Genomic DNA, 24,648 nt, shown 5'->3' with positions numbered 1-24,648 from the left:
TCAGCACACTCATTTTTAAGCACTTTTGTACAGATTGTTTAAGTCAGGGAACTGTATTGCAAAATTTGGATAGGCGCAAATTTCAAAGGATGGCTGTGTTCTGGTCTTCATACCGTTTCAGAAAGTGCAAATTTGGCTCTAAAAGCTAGGTGAATTGAATGTCTTCCCCCACCCCTAAGTCACAAGCCTTTTTTATTTTCAGAAGATGGTGCCCATTGCCTGCTACTTGGATTGGATTTTGTAGTTTAAATTCAAACTTTTATGTTTCTGTACAAATGATTTATAGGCACATTCTAGAGAAGCTTATTGGAATCTGACACATCTTCAGAAGAATAAGAGAACATTGAGTTATAGAAGCTTGTACTGGTATTTTGTAATTGTTACTGCTTTTTTTGGGGGGGGGATTTTCCGTAAAAAGAAAGAAAGAAAGAAAGCTGCATGCTCTTTTTAAAGTAGTGCTGCTTCCATGTATTGTTCTAATGAAAAACAAACAGATCTTCTGGATCTATAATGGAGTGAGGCATCTGCAGAACCTATATTCCCTTGCCTCCAGAGTAAAACAATAGGATCGTACCCCAGTCCAGGGGGGCCCTTTTTTGAAGATCCCAGTCCTTCCAAATGGCAGGGCTGCACCTGTGCCTCATTGCTGCCGTCCGTTTCCATAATAAAGCACTACTGGCCCAAATGGACTTCACACACCCCTCACTGCCTTGTTGGCCATTCTTGACTGAAACTACATGGAACTCATTTGGGCCACTGATTTTGTCTGTCAAGTTTATAGGCCCGAAACTTTCTGTGGCAAGTTTTTAAAACTCTTTGAGTTAGGAACTCTGTGGAGCACTTTGGAATAAGGATAAATGTGTTTTCCAAAAACATTTCAGCATTGCCATGGGTTTATGAATAATCAAAATCGTGTTTTAATTTAAAACAACAAATGCAAACAACTCACGGAAAGGAGAAATATTTGTTTCAGATAATTTAAGTTAAAAAGAAGGAAGAAACCTGGGAGTTTTTTTGCACAGGATTCCTGGAACATACAGACATATTTTACAACAAGCTCTCCCCACAATATTTCAAGTTTTTTGTTGTTGCTGTTTTTACATGTTTTCATATGTTTACCACTTGGTGGATTGTGTAAGGGCAAATTCTGAGGCAGTAGAAGTGACACCTGACCCCCCCCCTCCAACCTACCCCTCCCCACTTTCCATAACTCCTGCCCAAATGTATCACAAAACTGAATTCCAGTTATGTTTACAACTATGCTCCACACAGTAACACACATAATACAACCTAAACTAATCGGTGCCAACTGATCTGGACATTACACAGATAAGACTTAACCATATAAAATCTCTGCATCAATCTTAGATAAGAATATTAGAAGTGGTCCACCTACATCCAGGAGATTATAGAACCGTGAGCACACGTTTAAACTCTGTTCCATGCATTTCCCCTATTCTCAACAACATAGGAGGTAGGTAGAGTCTTAACATTCTCACTGGCAAAACAAACATTGCTCAGTGGAATGGGAGAGCTTCAACGTTTTATTGGCCTCGCTACAGAATTCGGAGCTGGTGAAAAACACCACCCAGCAGCTGCCTCAAAGCCATATCCTTGGTCAAGTCCAGTGTACTTAGAGGGGCCTTGATATAAGCAAACTGAAGTTCTTATCTGGACAACCCTTGTGCTGCCTTCTACTTCCAGTCTTCACTGGAGAAGGCACTACGTTTACATGCCATGGCGGTTCAAGCATCAGGTTCCAGCATCTCTGGAGAAATGTCTGCCATGAAGCACTGCTTGCCAGCTGGTGTAAGGTTGTGAAATGACAGACCACTCTTAAGGTTTGAAAAGCCATAGGCCCCATATTAGTCTCTACTGTAGAAAGAAAGAAAGAAAGTCCTGGGGAGATGATTTGAAAGCAAACAAGGTAGAAGAGTCTTTTGCAGCAGGATCAAGTAGCCCATATACGAGATGAGATGATTCTTTTAGGGAAGCCCATTGCCAAGCTTGTGCCATCCAGATGTTTTGGACTCCATCTCTCATCAGCCCCAGCCATCACTGTCCAAATCATCTGAAGGGCACCAAGTTGGAGAAGCCTGTTTTCAGGTTAAAGTAAGGATGTCTACCTTCAAATGTGTTTTAAAGAACAAATACCATCCTACGAGAGGAATGTTGTTTCAGTTCAGTCAGTAGATGAAGTCTCTGGAGGTTTCAGCTATGTACAAATCAAGTTGCGAGAATCTTCTTACAAACACCAAACATACTCCTGAAATAGGATCTATCCCAGAAGCTTCACAATATATATATATATTAAGACTTGTAGGAGTCCAGCTTTTGATTGTCTTCGGCAATGAAAAAGAGAAAAAGGTAAACATTAAAAAGCAGCTAAAGATGGTGAAAATTCCCTCTCGCATCTCGGAAAGGACGCTGACAAGTTCCAAGAGAAAGACTGCGTTCAAACACTATGATATACTAGGTGCTTCTCAAGTCTGGGGTCAGCAGGTGGAGGTCCGTTTCCTATACCGCTGAATAAGGGGCACCAGGCACTCTGGAAGTCCCGTCTGAAGCAAAAAGGGGTGGTCAAGGAGTTCTTGGGCTGTTGCTCGCTCTAACGGGTCTCGTGTTAACATCCGTTCCAAGAAGTCTCTTAAAACTGGAGACGTCTGTGAAAACAGAACACTTCAGATAAGCCATTTCAGAGCAGGAGGGTGGATGAAGGGCAGTATACACATTTAATAACAACTAGTAGTAGTACTTAAGGACATATTTAAATACAGTGGTACCTTGGTTTACAAACACAATTGGTTCCGGAAGTCTGTACTTAACCTGAAGCGTACTTAACCTGAAGCGAACTTTCCCATTGAAAGTAATGGAAAGTGGATTAATCCATTCCAGACAGGTCCGCGGAGTACTTAAACTGAAAATACTCAAACCAAGGTGTACTTAAACCGAGGTATGACTGTATACAGACTCTGCAAATGATGCTTGTGTGGAGAAAGTCCTCCCCTGTGTTGTTTCAGGTGATTGTGTAGAACTCTTTGCTCCATTGCTACTTTACTTAAATGTGATTGATAACGTGATCTAAGCAAAAAGTGGAACCAATGGGCCCAGGAAGCATTTTACTAGCAGCCTTGGTCAGGTCCAGTGTTTGATTTAAGACGCAACGGTGTTCACAAAGCTTTTATTGTGAGAGGCATTTCTTGTATCAGCCACTAGATGACAGCACCAGCCTGTAGAACCAACAGCTGGAATCAATACTAACTTCTTGATTCTGACTGAGTCTAAAGAACTCTCAAGTAGTCAGTATAAAAGGTGGGATACATAGACACAAAGGATGCAACTATCATAAAGCAACAGCCCAATTGTACTTGGGTTCTATGGCCCAATTTTCAGGGAGCAGGAGCTGCACTTAAATGTTCTCCACGGCAGTTTCAAATATCAAGATCCTTCAACATGGAAAGAACTTTCACACAGGGGGAAAAATAGGGCAAATCCACGTATATTACCTTGCGTGCTAATAACATGTGCCTTTGTTTCACTGTGCAGATCTGCTACATAAGATGTATGTGAGATTATCATAAGCAACCACCTATACTGGTTTTTTCATGCCTTTCAGTGTACAACCAGGTGCTACGAAGTACCTGGCTGTGACGTTTCTTACAAACTGACTGACCTTATGAGAATTCTTTATTTTGGGAGGAGGGCTGTCACGGAGCCTCTTCATTGCTTGGACTGGAGAATCACTGAAATAAGGGGGTTCTCCATCCACCATCTCGATCACCATGATTCCCAAAGACCAGATGTCTACCTGCAGAAGCAAAATATTGCATCAGTACAGATGGCCTGTGAGGGACGCGGGTGGCACTGTGGGTTAAACCACAGAGCCCTAGGGCTTGCCAATCAGAAGGTCGGCAGTTTGAATCCCCATGACGGGGTGAGCTCCTACCAACCTAGCAGTTTGAAATCACGTCAAAGTGCAAGTAGATAAATAGGTACCGCTCCGGCGGGAAGGTAAATGGTGTTTCTGTGCGCTGCTCTGGTTTGCCAGAAGCAGCTTAGTCATGCTGGCCACATGACCTGGAAGCTGTACACCGGCTCCCTCGGCCAATAAAGCGAGATAAAGCGCCGCAACCCCAGAGTCGTTCACAACTGGACCTAATGGTCAGGGGTCCCTTTACCTTTACTTTTACAGATGGCCTGTAGAAAGATACCTATGGTCCTCTGGCATTTACAGAACTTCTTACCTGTGAAACAGACTAGCAAAGAGGTACTGGGGGCCTTATATCAGCAAAGAACCTGAAAGGCCAAATCAGTAGTGGGAAACCTGTGGCTGCCCAGATGTTGTTGGACTCCAACACCCATCATACCTGACTATTGGGTAGACTGGCTCTGACTGGAACTGATGGGAGTTGGAGTCCAAAAACAGCTGGTTTTCCCCTGGGATAACTAAAAGGACTCATCCAACCTCCAAATTGTAGCACAAAAGCATTGCTTCACAATGTTCCTCTTAGGATTGTCATTGCCCTTCCTCTTCGCTTTTACACACAAACTCACACTCACCCAAAACCTCCAAGTTCTGCTAAACAACAATAATAATAAATAATGATTATATTTTGTTAAATAGGAAAGTTGCCTATTTCCATGTTTTATTCTGGATTTGTGGGCTTGACTTTGCTACTTTTAGACTTCCAAAGCTGTAAGAGCAGTTTTATATTCATGCTAACCTTTCACTGGGGTGGAGATGTAAGTGCTGCTGGAATTAACGCAAAAGCAACACAATCCAAATTCTTGCATCCTACCATCAAGCACGGTTCCCACCGTGGTGGGCCACACACTTCACAAGTAACAACGTAGCAGAGAGCAGGAAACACTGAGCCATGCTAGGTCAGATACGCCTATGTATGTCAAGGCATTGGTTTCAGAAACCATCGCAAACCAGGTTGAAACGGATATGCCCTGCTCATTTGCTGCCTCTTTTGCAGTCCAGGAATGATAGTTACCTCTGTGGTGTAGGGAGACCTTGAAATAACTTCCGGAGCCATCCAGTACGGTGTCCCCACTAAGGACTTCCTCTTGGGGACGTCCTTACTGATTTGAGCACAGAAGCCAAAGTCGGAGAGTTTCACCTATCCCAGAGAAGCAAAACGTTACCCTAAAGTTACCAGGAAAATAAAATGGGGCAATGGGGCAACTAAAGCAGGTTGTAGGAAAACATGGATGTAGCCTGGGTCCAGAGAGGCCAACTTGAATGTTGGCATGGGGTGGGGACAAGTAAGCCCCACCCCACATAATCACAAGACACAGCACATGCACACCATTTGAATAGCAATGCCCATCAACTCAGGGGGAGGCAGCGCTCTCAAATATTTTATTGGGAGGGCTGAAGGGACCTCAGTCCCTAGGACAGGCATCCCCCAACCTGTGGCCCTCCAGATGTTTTGGCCTACAACTCCCATCATCCCTAGCTAACAGGACCAGTGGTCAGGGATGATGGGAATTGTAGTTCAAAACATCTGGAGGGCCGAAGATTGGGGATGCGTGCCCTAGGAGTTGGTTCCTATGCCTGGGTTGCAGGAGTAGGAGGTGTAAAGGGGGCAAAGAGTGAATATATGAAACTACAGTCAAACCTCAGTTGTCAAACGCAATCCGTTCCAGAAGCCTCTTCAGCTTCCGAAATGTTCGACAACCAAGGCGCGGCTTCTGGTTAGATGCAAGAGCTTCTTGTACTCAAGCGGAAGCTGTGTCAGACATTCGACTTCTGAAAAACGTTTGAAAACCAGAGCATTTACTTCTGGGTTTTCAGCGTTCGGGAACTGAAATGTTCCAAAATGGAGCCATTTGAGAACCGAGGTTTGACTGTACTTTATAGAGTCAAACCCTTGGCTAGCCTAGTGCTGTCTATGCTGAGCAGCAGGAGGTTATCCAAGTCCTCAGACAAAAGCAGGGGTAGCCAACTTGGTGCCCTCCAGATGTTGTGGACTAAAAACCCCATCAGCTCCAAGCAGCATGGTAATACTAATAATTAATAATTCTACCCCACCCATCTGGCTGGGTTTCCCCAACCACTCTGGGCGGCTTTCAACAGAACATTAAAAACAGAATAAAACTCCAAACATTCAAAACTTCCCTAAACAGGGCTGCCAGGGATCATGGGAGTTGTAGCCCAAGATGTCTGGAGCTTCATCACATTGGCTGCCCCTGGGCAAAAGTCTTGCCCAAACTGCTGCCTGAGGACCATAGTAGGCAAGACATCATCTATGAGATTAAAAAAAAACCCCAGGCAATTGCTAAAGGTCAAGTGTGGGCATGAGAGGCCTGATTCGATTGGGACCCTGCCACCGAGGGAATGGGGCGTCAACCTTTGGCCTGATCCCTCCTGCTGGGGTTCAAATCTGGACTGGGCCCTCTGCTGCCTGCTATTTTCTTGGCATGGGAGGGGGAGTCCCCACTTGCTCCAATGGGAGGTGTGTGCGCCCCACGCCCTGCAGGTACAGAAGGCCCTATCTGGATTGGGAACACAGGGAGGCAAAGAGTTAAAGCCCCCAAATCCCCCCCACATACACTGGGTTCTTGATCTGGATGCCCCCCAACAGTGCTTGCAATTTACTTTTTAAAGCCATTGGCAATTGCAAATTCATGCGGAATGGATGTCCACCGTGGGCCTGAAATGTATCTTTAACTACGAAATGAATTTGTGACTTTCCGTGCAGAAAACTTGCTATGGCCCAGGGGAGCTGGAGAGAGAGCGTTGTCAGGGAGGAGAGAAGAAGAGCCCAGACTGCGAAGGAATTATTACCCTTCCATCAAGGGTCAGGAGAATGGAGTCGCTCTTAATGTCTCTGTGAATCACACCTTCGGAATGCAGGTAAGCCAGTGCCTGCAGGACTGACTCACACACTGTAGCAATTTGCTCTTCATTCAGCCTGAAACAAGAAGCAAAAATAAAATAAATCGGAAGTCATTTTCTTTCATAGAGCAGAAGCAATTAAATATCCAATTATGTTTGACGGCATGAGATTTAAGTGAACTTCCTGCTCCGTCCAGAGTATCGGAGCTTGTAATGGAATGGTGGTAGCCACAACCATTGATCTAGAAAAGATCTGTTCTTCAAATGCCCCCTATATGAAGAAGCTCGAAGGGAGATCCTGGACCCCATACTGGTGAGCTTAGCAAGCCTCCCGGAAAAGCAATTATACAACCTGCTCTTGCTAGGCAAAGACCTGAAAACAACCAGGGCGGTCGCCAGATTCTGTGCCCAAATATGCAGACACAGACTTTCTTCCCAGCCCGTCTGATTTTTTCCTCAATGGCACCCCGAGCGAGCTAGGCTCAGCTTTCTGCAGCCACTATTTTAAGGGTTAAACTTTTAGCACTGTTATATAATTAATAATTTTCTTTTAAATTTTGTTCAAAGCAACTTTTATACGTTATGCTCCCGGAAACTGTTTTTCAAAGGGATCCGTTTTATTTTTATTTTATTCTTATTTTATTTTACTTCTAAGAGCTGGTCCTCGACCGTAATAATAAATGAATGAAATGAAATGAATGATCTAGAAAAGGATTAGACAAATCCACAAAGTACGGGGCCTGCAGTGACTTAAATAGCTATGTGGAAGTTTCATATACAAAATGCGCTTGCAGAATTCCAGAATTTTGTGGGAAGGATTCATAGAATCATAGAATTGAAGAGCTGGAAGGGACCCTGAAGATCATCTAGTGCAACCCCCATTAATATGCAGGAATATGCAGTTGTTCCTTACAGGGATCAAACCTGCAACCTTTGCGTTACCAGCACCACGCTCTAACCAACAGAGCTATCCACAATTAAAGCGAATTAAAATGCTCTGTGGCCCTAGCACAACAAATACACTGTAAAAAAGAAATAGATTTTTTGGGAGGAGGGGTAGGAAAGTAGAGAAACGCATTGAAAAGTGTGGGATGAACAAATGATTAATGAAAGACATATACTGTAAACACTCCATAAGGAAATCAGGATGAATGCTCATTGTCGTATAACCTCCCCTTGCAGGGGCATAGCAAGGGGAGCATAGGGGGGCGGGGCGCCCCGGGTTCCAGTCTGGGGGGATGACGCTCAGCGCGACTCCCAAGCCTCGCCTCGCTCGGCACAGCGGCCGCTAAAAAGCCTCGCTGCCGCTCTGTCCCCTCGAACAAACAGGAACAAATGCTCAATAAAGGCAAGACATAGTCTAACCCCCATGTAAGTTTTGCACAAGCCATCCAGGTTGGGGCAGCATGCTGGAGTCACACAATATCACCTTTATACATTGCGCCAGTGGGAAACTGCCAAGGTAGAATTTATTAGCAAATCTAACACTGTAGAACTTGATCTCAACAAATCCTGGGAGTGGGCAGCTTGCGACAGAAAGTAATTGTCCCTCTTTGTGTTTTTATTTACATTACCAATCTTGCTAGGCCTATTCATCCCCAGTGGCTGCTAGCTGGGTGTGGCTGATGGGACCTTGTGTATATTGGACTGCGTTCTTATTTATTCTCACAGTGGCCAATCCGATGCCTATGAGAAGCAACAGCACACACCCTATTTGTGCTCTCCTGCAATTGGCATTCAGAGGAATATGCTGCCTCTGAGGGTGGAGATAAGACACAGATACCAGGGCCAGTAGTTCTTGATAGCTCCATGCACCATGAATTTTTCTTATGCTCTGATGGAAGCTGTCATTTATTTATTACATTTGTATCCTACCTTTCCTCAAGTATCTCGAGCCAATTTACATCACTCTTCCTCATTCTACAACAACCCATTGAGGATTGATCAAGCTGAGAGACGGTTACTGGCCCAAGGTTGGGTAAGTTTAGCCTGGCTAAGAGGAGACAGAGGGGATAGGATAGCCATCTTCAAATATCTAAAGGGCTGTCACATGGAAGAGGGAGTAAGCATGTTTTCTCCTGCTCCAGAGGGTAGGATGGTGAACCCAAACTAATGACTTCAGGTAACAAGAAGGGAGATTCCAATTAAACACCAGGAAGAACTTTTTGACGGTAAGAGCCGTTCGACAGTGGAACAGTCTCCCTCGGGAGGTTGTTAAGCAGAGGTTGGATGGCCATCTGTCATGGATGCTTCAGTTGAGATTCCTGCATTGCAGGGGGTTGGACTAGATGACCCACAGAGTCCCTTCGAACTCTACAGTTCTATGATTCTATGATATTTTAGGCAGGAAAGGAGGGAAGGAATGTGTTGTTTTAACCTACCTGATTTGGGACAGAATATCCGTGAGGGCTCCTCCCTGGAGAAATTCCATCAGCACCCAGAGCTCATCACCAACCAGATAGCTTTTGTACATCTCCACCACATTGTCATGTTGGTAGTCTCTCATTATCACCACCTGAGAAAGATGCGGATAGACATGTAACTGAGGCTTGCCTCCAGTGCAGTGCAAAGTAACTATCAGTGCAAGGATTTCTGTGTGCGCAATGGGATTTTCCCATCAGATACAGTTTGCAGAAAGCAAACTAGATCACCAAACGATGCAACCACACAACATCAAAATAAACCCCAAACATTTACATCCCAAATGCTGCAGATCAGTGGCCTGCCTGGAGTATTCACTGTCTTCATTCATCTCCCTGCTCTATACTAGCTACTACCATCCTCTTTTGTAATCTGGCCCATATTCTCTTTGTCAACTGCCTTTAGAAATACAGGACTGGTTCCAGTTAGGCATGTTTTAGTCCCATTGAAATCAATAGGGCAATTTAGTCATGTCTAACTCAAGTCCCTTTGATTTTGGTGGACTAAAGCTCGGCAAACTTTAATCTGGATCCACCCCATTCAGTATTCCTTGCCATCCCATTCATCTCTTCCCTCATCTAGTCACCTCATTGAAAAGGAGCTCTCGTCGCTGCTGCTTCCGCAAGTCCATCATCTTCACTGCCACCTGCCGTCCAGAATGCTTCTCGCGTGCAATGCAGACAATACCTGTAGACCCCTCCCCAATCTTAACATAGTTTTCCAGCATCGTCCTGGGGTCGCCTTGGTCCACCACCATCCTCAAAGCAGCTTTGAACTGCTCGTGAGTTACGACAACCGGGTCCTCACTGGATGGCTGGGCTTTCGAGTCCAAGGGAAGGTGGAGGTTGCTGGAGCTGGTTTGGGTGTGTCTGTTCCGGGGGGACCCCGCGGGTGACGGCCGGCCTGGAGGCAGGGCCGCTGCAGTCTCTGTGGTTGGGGATTTTTGAGGGGTCCCAGCTTCTGAAATCCGAGCATACTCTGGCGCTGGCTGGTCCGAGGGAAGGGACTGGGATTTGGCGGCAGGGCTGTGCGGTGAACCCCAGTGCTGTGGCGGCCGGAAGAAAGGACTGGGCTGGAGGAGAGCAGGAGAAAATGGCATTATTAGGAGGCCTATCAATTAAGTTTTACAAAATCTCAGTCCATTACTCAAATGAATTCCTGTTGAATCATTAATTGCTTAAGGGTGCAATCTGAACGTGCTTTGCCCTGGGATGGAGGGTATGGAAGTGGCCCCTGGCCCAGCCCTGCCGGGTTCCACTGGCCCCTACCTGTGGAGTGATGCAAAGCTCTTCATCCCACCTGCTGAATGGGCAGGCAAGCAGGAGTATCACTGGTATGAGCCCCATGGTTGGTAGCTGGCAAAAAGCCACAAGTGGGGTGTTCTGAGGGCGATGTGGGGCTGATCCCAAGCAAGCCCCCATGCCCAATGCATCAGGCCCAGTCACAGCACTTTGCTTATCTCTCCCTCTCCACTGTGGCTGGCATGCACAGCAAGACCAGGGGAGACCTGTGACCTTGTGTGATGTCCACAGGGACATCCTGCTCCTCTAAAATTTGAACAATCAAAAACTATAGGATGAAATTCATGGAGTTTGTAACAGTGACAAACAAGCCCAAATGGTTCTTAGCTTACTGGTTGTGATTTCTTTGGTGTGAAACAAATTGCAACCTCTTGTTTAGATGTAACACTAAGTCAGCCGTTTGTTTCCTTTCCACGCTAGCAGGGATGAGTGAAGAGGCTCAGACAGGTGCATTCACAGGAAACTGCTAAGTATGGTTTACCATGACATGTGAATGAGGTCACCGATTTACAGTGACACCCACACCAAATGTACACATCTCTATCAGCAAACTGCTGGTTATGCTTGGAAAGGGGAGATTTGTGTTTTCCGAGGCACCTTCTAACATGCTGCAAACCTCCTGAAAAACTGGTTTGGTGATGACGGAAGTACAACAAGGGGAAATGCTTGTTGTAGACATCCAGAGAAGGCTAAGAACATGCCCCCACCCCTTGAAAACAAGTTTTCTGTGGTATATGCAAGAACACTCACAATGCATTAAAAACATAGTTGCTCAGTTTTATTTGTTAAAGCTAGTTGACTTTTCAAAACATGCCCACTGGAAACTTAAACAATTTGATTCCATGTAACAAAACATTTCACACTTCTAGTATCTGTATGACAACAAATCGATCAGTCATTAGCTCTTCCAATAATAATGATAATAATCTGTTCTTCAAGGCAGCAACCAAACAAAAAACCTCAAAGTATACTCTTAAAAATTAAGTGATAGACCTCTCTTTGCCTGAGATCTGCAAGAGCCAATGCCAGCCAGAGTATCTATCCCCCCCCCACCATAAAAAGTGAATACATACTTTTGGCCACTTTGTAAATGGATCTAAGATTGATGGATGAAAAGCACTCTGTTAAGAAACCAACTGAAGATGCAGTGAGAGATTCAAGTAAGAGAAAATGTAATTACCCAAATTGGAACATTGGCCATAATAACAGCGCTCTCTTGGGGAAAATGCCCAGAGTTTCAATAAATGTAAGTGATCCTCGTGTCACTGGCACAGCGACTTGCAGTAGTACTGCACTAATGCTTTTTTTTTTTGCATTGGTTTTGGGTTATTTCAAAAGAAGTTAGATTTCTTTCCTGAAGAATACAAGAATCCCCCAGGCCACTGCCGAACAGAACCAGCCTTACTTTATGACACAACACAACACAACATAAGCGCAACCTAAGAAGAAAAGCCCCTTCATGGATCAATGCCTTGTCGTGGCGAAGGGGCTTGAATAACTCAGAGAAGCTATGAGCTATGCCATGCAGGGCCACCCAAGACGGACAGGTCATAGTGGAGAGTTTTGACTAAACGTGATCCACCTGGAGAAGGAACTGGCAAGCCACTCCAGTATCCCTGCCAAGAAAACTCCATGGACAAAGACAACAGGCATATAAAAGTTATGACGCTGGAAGATGAGCCCCTCAGGTCGGAAGGCGTCCAACATGCTACTGAGGAAGAGCGGAGGACAAGTACAAGTAGATTCAGAGCTGATGAAGCGGCTGGGCCAAAGCCGAAAGGACGCTCAGTTGCGGATATGCCTGGAAGCGAAAGGAAAGTCCGATGCTGTAAAGAAAAATATTGCATAGGAACCTGGAATGTAAGAACCATGAAGGAAGGTAAGCTGGAGGTGGTCAAAAATGAGATGGCAAGAATAAATATTGACATCCTGGGCATCAGTGAACTAAAATGGAAGGGAATTGGCGAATTCAGTTCGGATGACTATCATATCTACTACTGTGGGCAAGAATCCCGTAGAAGAAATGGAGTGGCCCTCATAATCAACAAAAGAGTGGCAAAAGCTGTACTGGGATGCAATCTAAAAAATGATAGAATGAGATTGATACGAATGCAAGGCAGACCTTTTAACATCACAGTAATCCAAGTTTATGCACCAACTACCGGTGCTGAATAAGCTGAAATTGACCAATTCTATGAAGACTTACACCACCTTCTAGAAATGACACCAAAGAAGGATGTTTTTCTCTTTATAGGGGATTGGAATGCTAAAGTAGGGAATCAAGAGATAAAAGGAACAACTGGCAAGTTTGGCCTTGGAGTTCAAAACGAAGCAGGGCAAAGGCTAATAGAGTTCTGTCAAGAGAATAAGCTGGTCATCACAAACACTCTTTTCCAACAACACAAGAGACGACTCTACACATGGATATCACCAAATGGGCAGCATCGAAATCAGATTGATTATATTCTCTGCAGCCAAAGATGGAGAAGCTCTATACAGTCAGCAAAAACAAGACCTGGAGCTGACTGTAACTCAGATCATCAGCTTCTTATAGCAAAATTCCAGCTTAAACTGAAGAAAGTAGGAAAAACCACTGGGCCAGTAAGATACAATCTAAATCAAATCCCTTATGAATACACAGTGGAAGTGAGGAACAGGTTTAAGGATTTAGATTTGGTGGACAGAGTGCCTGGAGAACTATGGATGGAGGCTCGTAACATTATACAGGAGGCAGCAACGAAAACCATCCCAAGGAAAAGGAAATGCAAGAAAGCAAAATGGCTGTCCAACGAGGCCTTACAAATAGCGGAGGAGAGGAGGCAAGCAAAATGCAAGGGAGATAGGGAAAGATACAGGAAACTAAATGCAGATTTCCAAAAAACAGCAAGGAGAGACAAGAGGGTCTTCTTAAATGAGCAATGCAAAGAAATAGAGGGAAACAATAGAATGGGGAAAACCAGAGATCTGTTCAAGAAAATTGGAGATATGAAAGGAACATTTCGTACAAAGATTACCATAATAAAGGACAAAAGTGGTAAGGACCTAACAGAAGCAGAAGACATCAAGAAGAGGTGGCAAGAATACACAGAGGAATTATACCAGAAAGACATGGAGGTCTCGTACACCCCAGGTAGTGTGGTTGCTGACCTTGAGCCAGACATCTTGGAGAGTGAAGTCAAATGGGCCTTAGAAAGCACTGCTAATAACAAGGCCAGTGGAAGTGATGATATTCCAGCTGAACTATTTAAAATTTTAAAAGATGATGCTGTTAAGGTGCTACACCCAATATGCCAGCAAGTTTGGAAAACTCAGCAATGGCCAGAGGATTGGAGAAGATCAGTCTACATCCCAATCCCAAAGAAGGGCAGTGCCAAAGAATGCTCCAACTACCGCACAATTGCACTCATTTCACACGCTAGCAAGGTTATGCTTAAAATTCTACAAGGCAGGCTTAGGCAGTATGTGGACCGAGAACTCCCAGAAGTGCAAGCTGGATTTCGAAAGGGCAGAGGAACCAGAGACCAAATAGCAAACATGCGCTGGATTATGGAGAAAGCTAGAGAGTTCCAGAAAAACGTCTACTTCTGTTTCATTGACTATGCAAAAGCCTTTGACTCTGTCGACCACAGCAAACTATGGCAAGTTCTTAAAGAAATGGGAGTGCCTGATCACCTCATCTGTCTCCTGAGAAATCTCTATGTGGGACAAGAAGCTACAGTTAGAACTGGATATGGAACAACTGATTGGTTCAAAATTGGGAAAGGAGTACGACAAAGTTGTATATTGTCTCCCTGCTTATTTAACTTATATGCAGAATTCATCATGCGAAAGGCTGGACTAGATGAATCCCAAACCGGAATTAAGATTGCCGGAAGAAATATCAACAACCTCAGATATGCAGATGACACAACCTTAATGGCAGAAAGTGAGGAGGAATTAAAGAACCTTTTAATGAGGGTGAAAGAGGAGAGCGCAAAATATGGTCTGAAGCTCAACATCAAAAAAACCAAGATCATGGCCACTGGTCCCATCACCTCCTGGCAAATAGAAGGGGAAGAAATGGAGGCAGTGAGAGATTTTACTTTCTTGAGCTCCTTGATCACTGCAGATGGTGACAGCAGTCACAAAATTAAAAGACGCCTGCTTCTTGGGAGAAAAGCAATGACAAACCTAGACAGCATCTTAAAAAGCAGAGACGTCACCTTGCCTACAAAGGTCCGTATAGTTAAAGCTATGGTTTTCCCAGTAGTGATGTATGGAAGTGAGAGCTGGACCATAAAGAAGGCTGATCGCCGAAGAATTGATGCTTTTGAATTATGGTGCTGGAGGAGACTCTTGAGAGTCCCATGGACTGCAAGACGATCAAACCTATCCATTCTTAAGGAAATCAGCCCTGAGTGCTCCCTGGAAGGACAGATTGTGAAGCTGAGGCTCCAATACTTTGGCCACCTCATGAGAAGAGAAGAATCCTTGGGAAAGACCCTGATGTTGGGAAAGATGGAGGGCACTAGGAGAAGGGGAAGACAGAGGACGAGATGGTTGGACAGTGTTCTCGAAGCTACGAACATGAGTTTGACCAAACTGCGGGAGGCAGTGCAAGACAGGAGTGCCTGGCGTGCTATGGTCCATGGGGTCACGAAGAGTCGGACACGACTAAATGACTAAACAACAACAAGAAGAAAAGAGGTCTTGAAGATCAGCATTTTGCTACAGCTCAACTTTAAACACCTAAATTAATAGAGAGCAGCATGAGATGAACATTGTTGCTATCATTTACATTTATATCCCATCCCACTTTTTATCCAAGTAGTTCAGGGTGGTGTGGATGGGGGATTACTTCGTTTTATAATCACAACCACCCTGTGAGGTAGGCCCAGCTGACAAAATATGGGTTTCATGACTTGGTGAGGGAAGAGATTTGAATCAGTTGAAACCTCCCAGGATATGGACAGGTAAAGTGGCACCCAAGACACAGACGCATCAAGAAAGCAGCCCTTTGGTTAGCTGGGCTGGAGAAAGCAGTGTCTGTGGGGGGTTAAAGAAGCACATCCACTGTGGGCCCAGACTCTTTTTCTAGGTTCAAATGCTGTGCTTATTAAGCAGCTGAAAGTCAGTGGCCTTAACCTTAAGGAGGTGTGGTTTTGACAAGCTAATATGTAATATAAAAGAGAGGAGAGGAAGTTTTCCTGTTTTCCCAGCACTTATTATACTCCACCTTGATTGTACATAGTGCACTATCTAAGATAAGCTTTTATTTTTTAACCTATTGACACACACACACACACACACACACACACACACACACACACAGGGAAATGCAAATTTATTTTGCTTAGTAACACATTGTGGGTTGGGGACACATACACACAAAGTTACAAGTAACTGCCTGTTGAAAATTACTTCCCCGTCTTCTACCTGCACCACCCTTCCATTCCAGCTCAGACATGTTCCTGGAGGAAAGGTGTTTTCAAACCTCCAGCTTCGTTTTACAGACATGTTTTATGTAACCTAGAGCACCCAAAAAAAAAGGTGCCATTGCTCACCGAGGCCTTCCTTCCTAATGATTAGACCAAATATCTAAATGTTTATAGCATGCACAAAGTTCTCTGAAGGCAGTGAGCAGCACTATAAACATAAAAGCTCATTATCGTATTATAAACTTTCTAATTTAAAAAATAAAATACAAAAAGGAAGCAGACATACTTTGAAATATAATCCAGGCAGTAGAAACACTTTGCTAGCATCATAGAATCACAGAATTGTATAGCTGGATCCAATAAAAGTACATCAGTTAAAAGGTGCTCGAAAGAGAAAGGTTTTTAAAGCATTTATGAATGCCAAGTTTGAAGGGGCCAACCATGCATCACTTGGAAGGGAGTTCCACAGAGTATAGCTCACCACTGAAATGACCTGCCCCTCCTGCTATCAGTCTAAGAAGTGTTGGCTCCATAATTTGGAGGGCCCTCAGGCAAGACACCTCTGTGGGTCCCCCTCCCTGAGTGACTTGACCTCCTTACTGTCTAGGGATGGAGGAGAAAATAGATCAGTTCACACTGAAAGATGAACCCACCTAATTCTTACCTTCTGAAACGATATGCGAACTGAAATACCTTTCCACCACCCCTCCCCACCCTTTCTCTACATATAAGCATTTGGAGACTTCTATTCAGTGTATCTGAAGAAGTGTGCATGCACACGAAAGCTCATACCAAAATAAAAACTTTGTTTTTCTTTAAGGTGCTGCTGGAAGGAATTTTTTTATTTTGTTTCGACTACGTCAGACCAACACGGCTACGTACCTGTAACTGAAATACCTTTCAAAGTCTATGCTTCTCCAAATTTTGCAATGTAGTTCTCCAGGCAAGTTGTGTGAACAAATATATATACCGGTATACCAGTGGGCATATAAATCTATTAGTGAAAATAATATAATCCTATATAAAAATGAGTTATATTAGGTAACGTGCATATTGGGCAAAATTACATACGAATATGGCTATACTGTACAGTCAAACGTATCTGAAGAAGTGTGCATGCACATGAAAGCTCATACCTATGACAAACTTAGTTGGTCTCTAAGGTGCTACTGGAAGGATTTTTTAAATTTTTGTTCAGTCAAACTTTGGTTCTTGAACAGCTCCATTTTCTAAAGTTTCCGCTCCCAAACGCCGAAAACCCGGAAGTAAATGCTCCGGTTTTTTAATGTTTTTCAGAACCCGAATGCTTGATGCGGCTTCCCCTTGAGTGCAAGCCGCTCTTGCAACCAATTGGAAGCCGCGCCTCGATTGTCGAACGTTTTGGGAGTCGAACTGTCTTCCGGAACAGATTACAGTACATTCGACAACCGAGGTTTGACTGTATTAGCAAAAATTAACTGATGATGAATTTTCATAAGGACTTTAAAGTAACTGCTGTGGAAAGCTGAAATTGGAAAAATGAGAAACAGAAAGAAACTGAAACTGACAGTCACCAATTCCTACTTGTGTGATCCATACCATTTTGCTTTCCCCCCCTTTCGCTGAAAGGAAAGACACAGAATGAGAAACCGGCAGAGCCCTCAAGGTGCTCTGCAAACACCCTTTAGGGGAAAGAGTGGCGACGCTGCAATCTAGGTCAAGTTAACATGGGCTGCAGCCTGACTCGCTCACTACTTGCAATCTGCTCTCGCTGAGCAACCACAGTGTGTGTCATCCTCTTGCATTTATGAATATGTTCTGAGTCAGCCAGAACTCAACACACTTTCAGCTGAGCTTCCTCCTCTTGGCTGGCCCAGAACAAACGTGGCTAGTCAATAGCAGCAACCAGCTGACACTGCGGGAGTCGTGCACAACCAGCTTCCAAAGAATTCACAGCATTAAAGGCTGAATTGGTTTTTAATCCTGGATGTTTGAAAGCACCATACAGAATCAGATTGAGGAAGGGAAAGCCAGGAGGGCCATTTTTAAAATTAGAGGTATTCAACACGCACCCCATATACTGTCCATGTGCATTCTACTCACGCACAACCGTATATATGTGAAGTGCCGGAAAATAATGAAATAAATAGAATCATATCAGGAAGTGGTGCAAGAGTAAAGAGTCCTTGTGGCTAGTGAGGAGATGGCTCCTGGAGTTCAAAAAAGACATCAGTGAGGGCAGAGGAAGCCCCAAAGAGGCCAGAGGTGCAATGGGGCTTTGTTTAGACTGCTCAGTCTCTCCGCCTAACAGCTAATGTGCAATAACACAGGGAATTCCGTTTTGGATTTTGTTCTGGCATCCGTAAACTGAAAGCGATTACTGAAGAAATCCTAGTTACAGGTAGGTAGCCGTGTTGGTCTGATTCGAAACAAAATAAAAAAATTCCTTCAGTAGCACCTTAAAGACCAACTAAGTTTTTATTTTGGTACTAGTGGATTTTAGCCCGTTTAAAAACGGGCGCTAGAGGAAGCGGCCTGCCGGGACTGGCTTGGCGGTGGCGGGTCTTCCCGCCACCACCAAGCCAGTTCGCAGCGGGGGCTTTTCGCCGTTTGCCTTCCCCTGGGGGAGGCAAACGGCGAAAAACCTCGCCGCGCCGCAATTAGGCTCCGGGACTGGCTTGGCGGTGGCGGGTCTTCCCGCCACCACCAAGCCAGTTCGCAGCGGGGGCTTTTCGCCGTTTGCCTTCCCCTGAGGGGGAGGCAAACGGCGAAAAACCCCGCCGCGCCGCAATTCGGCTCCGGGACTGGCTTGGCGGTGGCGGGTCTTCCCGCCACCGCCAAGCCAGTCCGCAGCGGGGTCTTTTCGCCGTTTGCCTTCCCCTGGGGGAGGCAAACGGCGAAAAACCTCGCCGCGCCGCAATTAGGCTCCGGGACTGGCTTGGCGGTGGCGGGTCTTCCCGCCACCGCCAAGCCAGTCCGCAGTGGGGGTTTTTCGCCGTTTGCCTTCCCCTGGGGGAGGCAAACGGCGAAAAACCCCGCCGCGCCGCAATTCGGCTCCGGGACTGGCTTGGCGGCGGCGGGAAAAAGGGGAGGAATTCCTCCCCTTCTTCCCGCCGCTGCCAAGCCAAAGCGGGCCTCCCTCCGCGCCCGCTGCCGCTTCGGCTTCCTCGGGTTCCCCGAGGAAGCGCCGTCTCATGCCGGAGGTGTGCGGCAAGGCTGCCGGGGGGGGGAGCGCTTCTCTCCCCCGCCGCCTCACCGCGCACCTCCAGCATGAGACTGGGCTTCGGAGCGGCGGTTGGCGGAGCGGCAGTTGGCTGTTCCCTGTGTCCCGAGAGCACGGGTCCAATCCCTGTGTCCCTGGTTGTCCCTCCGTCCAATCCCTGTGTCTCTGGGGGACATGCGCAGTACCCCAGGGACACACGGGACATCTGGACGCAGGGACAACATGGACATTATTATATAGGATGAGCTTTCGTGTGCATGCACGCTTCGTCAGATACACTGAAACAGAAGTAACCAGACCCTTAAATCATGAGCTATACTCAGGTTGATTTAATACGGAGAACAGATGGAACTAGAATTGTAACTGAGGCATTTAATTTCATAAAAGCCGTTTTGGTAAAAGTAAAAAAGTCATTGGCACAGAGTTTGTGTGAGGTGGGAGACATCAGGAAGGCCAAGGATCTGTGTGGGGCCAAAGGAGATGTGCATACTGGAATCCTGCCTCCAGCACAGGGGTTCTCAAGCTTTCTACCTTCAGGTGAGACCGTGGAAAATTACTGAGGCCCACCAGCCACAAAATGACAGTGCAGGGGCAAAGCCCGCCAGAAAGTGGCAGATGGAGACAGCATTTGGCATATCCACCCATCAATGACTAGCATAATTTTCCATGGATATCAAATCAATCTTCGATAAATTCAAAGACAGATAACAGAAAGAGAGCTCAGACCAAAAAAATGCAAGACCAAAGCACACGAGTCAGGAAGAGAGTGAGGAAAGTGACTAAAAGCAGAAGGAAACAAAAACAAAACTCAAAATAAAGCAAATTACATGGCAAGGAAAGATATTCAATTCTAATGCTGGAGTATCTGCAACTGGCTAAATTGACCGACTCAGTGAGAGGTTTATCAACGCAAAAGGTATCAAGAGAATGGGTTATATACAAAAGTTACTTAAAATTATACTATCCAAACAACTCTTTGCTTGCAGAAATTGAATGATGTTTGCAAAAGATAAGCTCGATAAGAATAAAAAATGGAAGGAAAGAAAAGACAATACAAAATAAAAACCCGTGGAACAAAAGAAGCAAAACATTGTATAATGGGAAGGATGGGAAGTTAAAGCTAGAAGAGAAATATGTACTCGCTATGGTCTATTCACATTGCGATTGTTTATTTTTGTGTTTATTTGTTTGTTTGTGTTTGATAAATTGTAATTTTGTAAATTTAAATAATAAAGAATTATTCTAAAAAATTTTTTTTTATAAAAAAAGATAAATTCTTTACCACAGCATTTTCCTTGCTGCGAGAAGTTCCACGGCTCAACTTTCCTCAAGCTACTACAGATGTTGGCTCTGGAGGTATTGTGACTCAGCCTCTCCGATTTAGACAGAATTTGCTGGTCCAGAATCTCTACATGGAGAAGGCTTTTTCTTTTATATTTCCCCCTTCCCACTCCTACTTGCCCCTCTAAGTATTTTTACCCATCTCTTGTAGTTTCTTATCCCATTCTCCTTTCACACTCAACTTGTACCTTACTTTCAGCACATGCACCCCAGCCTGCCTGTTTTTTTCATCCTCCCTCCAGTCCTTCTACATTCACTTCTTCTTCCTGCGACAACTTTCCTCTCTTGTTCCCTTCCTTTGTATTCCCAGCTTGTTTGCTATATACATAAATAAATATAATAATAAAAAATATGACTGGGTTGCTTGGGGCAGAGCAGGCCAGGAAGGAGGGGACAATGACACTGCTTAAGAACCACTGATCTACCATTTTATTTTCTTAAACAAATGCAACCTTGAAAGCTTACGTGAATGAATGGCCATTTGAGGGCAGGGGTGTGATAAAGGAGCTGCATTCACCGTATTTCCAACGGGTATTTTCTCACTCAAAATTCAGCCCCAATTACGATTTTCTCCCCATGAGAAGAATAATAGGTAGTCTCAAATTCAGGAACATCTGGGTCTTTAGTACACAAAGATCAAGTTTAATTGCATTTCCGTATCATCATGAGGCCTAGAAACATACGTTTTGAAGAAAAGTGGGGAGTCCAAGGACTAGTCGCGTAGCGGTCCAGAGTAATGGAGAGTCGAAGACCTGATACTATTCCGCAGCGGGGTCCCTGTCTCCAGCATCCTACAGCCACCCAATGAGCATGAAAGGGGAGCTTTTTAGTCACTTCATGCTCCAAAGCTAAGCATCTAGGAACACTGAAAGCATACAGTGCTCCAGTTTCAAAAGAATGGTGTGCAAGTTCTGCTCCATAACAATAGGACTTCACAGAAAACACAACTTAAGTCCCTCCAAAAGAGGGTGTTGGAGCTCCAAATCATTTGCCCACGTATGTGCACAGAAAATAGTAGATCTGGCTAAAAGGCAAAAGATGGAGATCTGCACTGATTGGGGCAATGCATCCCTAATTATAGCTATTGTATAATTATAAGATTATTTTATAATCCAAGAAAGTTGCATGATCTTAGAACGGAGCATGAGTGTGACCACCATGAATTCGTCACCACGCTACTGCCAAGGACAATGACATTGACAAGCAGATTACGATGATTGCAGACATAGATTTGCTTGTTTGTCTTGGCTCCCTCGACAGCTGTACTGTGGGCAACAAGAGGAAATACAGTTTGCCAAAGAATATACCAGCATATATTGTGCATCCTCTGTGGATTGTGTCGACGGTGTAACACCAGTGCAAATTTAGGCCAACAGCTGCTCCATAATGCAAGCATAATCCCTGGCCTGACATTAACCATAAACTATTAGACGCCATATTGACCTTCAGAACTGTACTTGGAAGGAAACTGTAAAGCTGGAAAGGCACAAAATAAACATACCGTACCTTTATGTTTCAGGCTCTCTCAGGCACAATATAAACTTACCTTTATCTGTTGGCTGTTTCCAATCTTGTTTGAGGCGCTGGACGAGGGGAACACACTTCTCAAGAGCCTCCTCTTCAAGCTGTTGTCTCTCGATTTGGAGCCAGGACTGCCTTCCCCGGGTGGCCTCGAATTAGCTTGGCTCCCTTGGATAGGCTGAGCGTAATGCTCTTCTGAGCTCCATCCCCTTCCAGCATCTTCACTGTTTGCCCCAGGAACCGGGATGTATTGCTGGCGCTGAAAACCTGAGGAGAGTGGGATAAAGCGGCTGTTTGCGCCCTGGAATTCTGAAGGGCCAAGAGACTGCGCTTTCATTACGAGGCCATTGGAGTGAGCCTGTCCGTCCAATGCAGGTTTATAATCTGGCCATAAAGTCTGCCGTCTCGAGGACTTGCTCCCACCATTGCAGTTGAGGTAGTTTCCATATTTGTCTGCCCAGTCTGGTTCCGCACACTGTAGGTACATGTCAGTGGGTCCATCTTCTCCCAGAAGCCCCAGCGACTGGGCTCTTCTCCTGCTCGTGGGGCTTTTCCCCCTCAGGGTATTTGAACTGATGAGGGAAAGCTTCTGGATGTCATTGAGTATCCCAGAGATATATCCTTCCACTTCAAACGTACTGGCTCTCACAACCGTCTACCACAAAACAAACAAAAGCTATGTTAACATTCTGTGGTCACCTGTTCAGCCATTCTCAGAAGATTCTCAGGCATTTTGACATTACTCAGTGTGTAACTTGAACCTACCGTATATTCCGGCTTATAAGATGACTGGGCGTATAAGACGACCCCCCAACTTTTCCAGTTAAAATATAGAGTTTGGGATATACTCGCCGTATAAGAAATACAACCTGACATATAAGACGACCCCCAACTTTTGAGAAGATTTTCCTGGGTTAAAAAGTAGTCTTATATGCAGGAATATACAGTACCTCTCACCAGAATTAGAGATTTATGGGATGAAGCACATTCTGCTTTACATGCATACATACATATGCTGTGAAGCGCCTTGAGATGTACAGATGAAGGGTGGTATACAAATTTAATAAAGATTACATGCAAAATTTTATTTGTATGCCACTTTTCCACAGTTCAAACCATGCTCAAGGCAGCTTACAACATAAAAATATACATAACTACATGACAAAAGTAGTCATAAACAATAAATAAAACATTTAAAATACACAAGCAAACTGAAGAATTGCCACATAAACCAACAATCTAAAATAAAGATATAAAAAAATCAAGAGCAACAACTCCCCCCACAACAAAAACCCCAGTCCAAGTCTCTGTCCAGCACCATAGTTTTTGTAGCTGGAGTCCGTCAGGGCCCTGCCCTCCCAGGTAGGTGGAAAACGCCTGCAAGACTGGAAGCAGGTCTTCCAGGATTCACAGCCGAGATGGTCATCTACTCTGTGATGCTGAACTTGAATTGGAAAAAGACTTGGTGCTACCTACAAACAGACTTAACATGGCAAGGTGCTGAGAAATATACCTCATGCAAAGCCACTGCCCCCCACACCTCAGATAGACTGTTAGGATTCCTGCTCTGTGTTTGCAGTCATGGGATTGTTGTCTATCACATGATGGTGTATGTTTTCATTCCACAGTGTGGGAAGTGACGGAGACAGGATGTTTTGGTATTACTGTGTTCCGTGAAGTGGGACTATTGTCCTTTGTTCTTTTTCTCTTTGCTGTCTGGTGAGAAAGAGGAAGGAGCTAAGTCAGAATGCTCCAAGTGTATTATATGTAAATAAAGTAGATTGGCCAAAATGCTGAGCTATTGATTCTGTTACGCGAGCCGCCAATACTCTGCAGGATCTTAAGTGTGCTGATGTCTGTTGGTATCAGTCGCTGTGATGTTCGGGCTGGAGAAAGCTTTTGAAGCTCCCGAACGACAGACCAGGAGGGATAGAACTTGCCAGTTGGGCATGTGTCTCTGCCAGGGTCCTACACGAGAGTAGGATGATCCTGACAGTACATTTGTGCCTCCTGCCATTTGCTTTTAATTGCCAGTTGCTTTTAAAACTGGAGACATGTTCAGTCATTGACAAACACACAACAATAGTTGCATTAATCCAAGGGGGGAGGGAGATGCACCCATTCAGCTCACCCTGCAGCAGCTCCAACCAAAGTCTTGCTCATGCATTAAAGACCTATCTCTAGCAGTGCATCCTGCAGGTCTCCTTTGACCCATGGAGAGCCTTTAGGAGGTTTTGCCATAGGCGCGAGGTGAATGCAGCCGTCCCCACTCTGGCCACTAACTCACATTTTTGACAACAATGGAATAGGGGTAGTATCTGAGGCTCAATTCAAGCAATCACAGGGCTGAGGGAGCGGGGCTTGTTTCAATCTGTGCAGACAATATGGGAAGGGAAGAGTTTGGAGTTAAGCCCACAGCAAATGCACACATGATGAACCAGCTATTTGGGTACAATCCACAGTCTTGTTCTATCTGCCTGCTACCCCTTACTGAGTGATGTCTCAAAATGCTGTGGGGGAAATCATCTGCAATACTAAATCTATAATAATGATAGCTTTACATTTTCACCGACCAACTCGCCCACAGTAAGAAACTGG

The 24,648-nt window shown here is 44.9% G+C and overlaps 1 protein-coding gene across 5 annotated transcripts in view; it reads right to left on the bottom strand.

Moving 5' to 3' along the window:
* Window positions 1–670: 670 nt before the first annotated feature.
* PAK6 (p21 (RAC1) activated kinase 6) overlaps window positions 671–24,648 on the bottom strand; it is a 53,454-nt gene continuing 29,476 nt past the window's right edge. For all 5 annotated transcript variants that reach the window (XM_035111015.2, XM_035111025.2, XM_035111034.2 and 2 more), the window contains 7 exons: window positions 22,076–22,705; window positions 9,855–10,340; window positions 9,229–9,362; window positions 6,797–6,923; window positions 5,001–5,126; window positions 3,674–3,808; window positions 671–2,663 (listed from right to left, as the gene is read on the bottom strand). In XM_035111015.2, coding sequence (XP_034966906.1) covers window positions 2,496–2,663; window positions 3,674–3,808; window positions 5,001–5,126; window positions 6,797–6,923; window positions 9,229–9,362; window positions 9,855–10,340; window positions 22,076–22,705 — 1,806 coding nt within the window. In that variant the 3' untranslated portion in view covers window positions 671–2,495. The remainder of the gene's footprint in view (window positions 2,664–3,673; window positions 3,809–5,000; window positions 5,127–6,796; window positions 6,924–9,228; window positions 9,363–9,854; window positions 10,341–22,075; window positions 22,706–24,648) is intronic.

The sequence above is a fragment of the Zootoca vivipara genome, chromosome 1, assembly GCF_963506605.1.
Source record: "Zootoca vivipara chromosome 1, rZooViv1.1, whole genome shotgun sequence".
Lineage (NCBI taxonomy): Eukaryota > Metazoa > Chordata > Lepidosauria > Squamata > Lacertidae > Zootoca > Zootoca vivipara.
The sequence above is the reverse complement of the archived record's forward strand: the minus strand, read 5'-3'. Positions and strand labels throughout refer to the sequence as shown.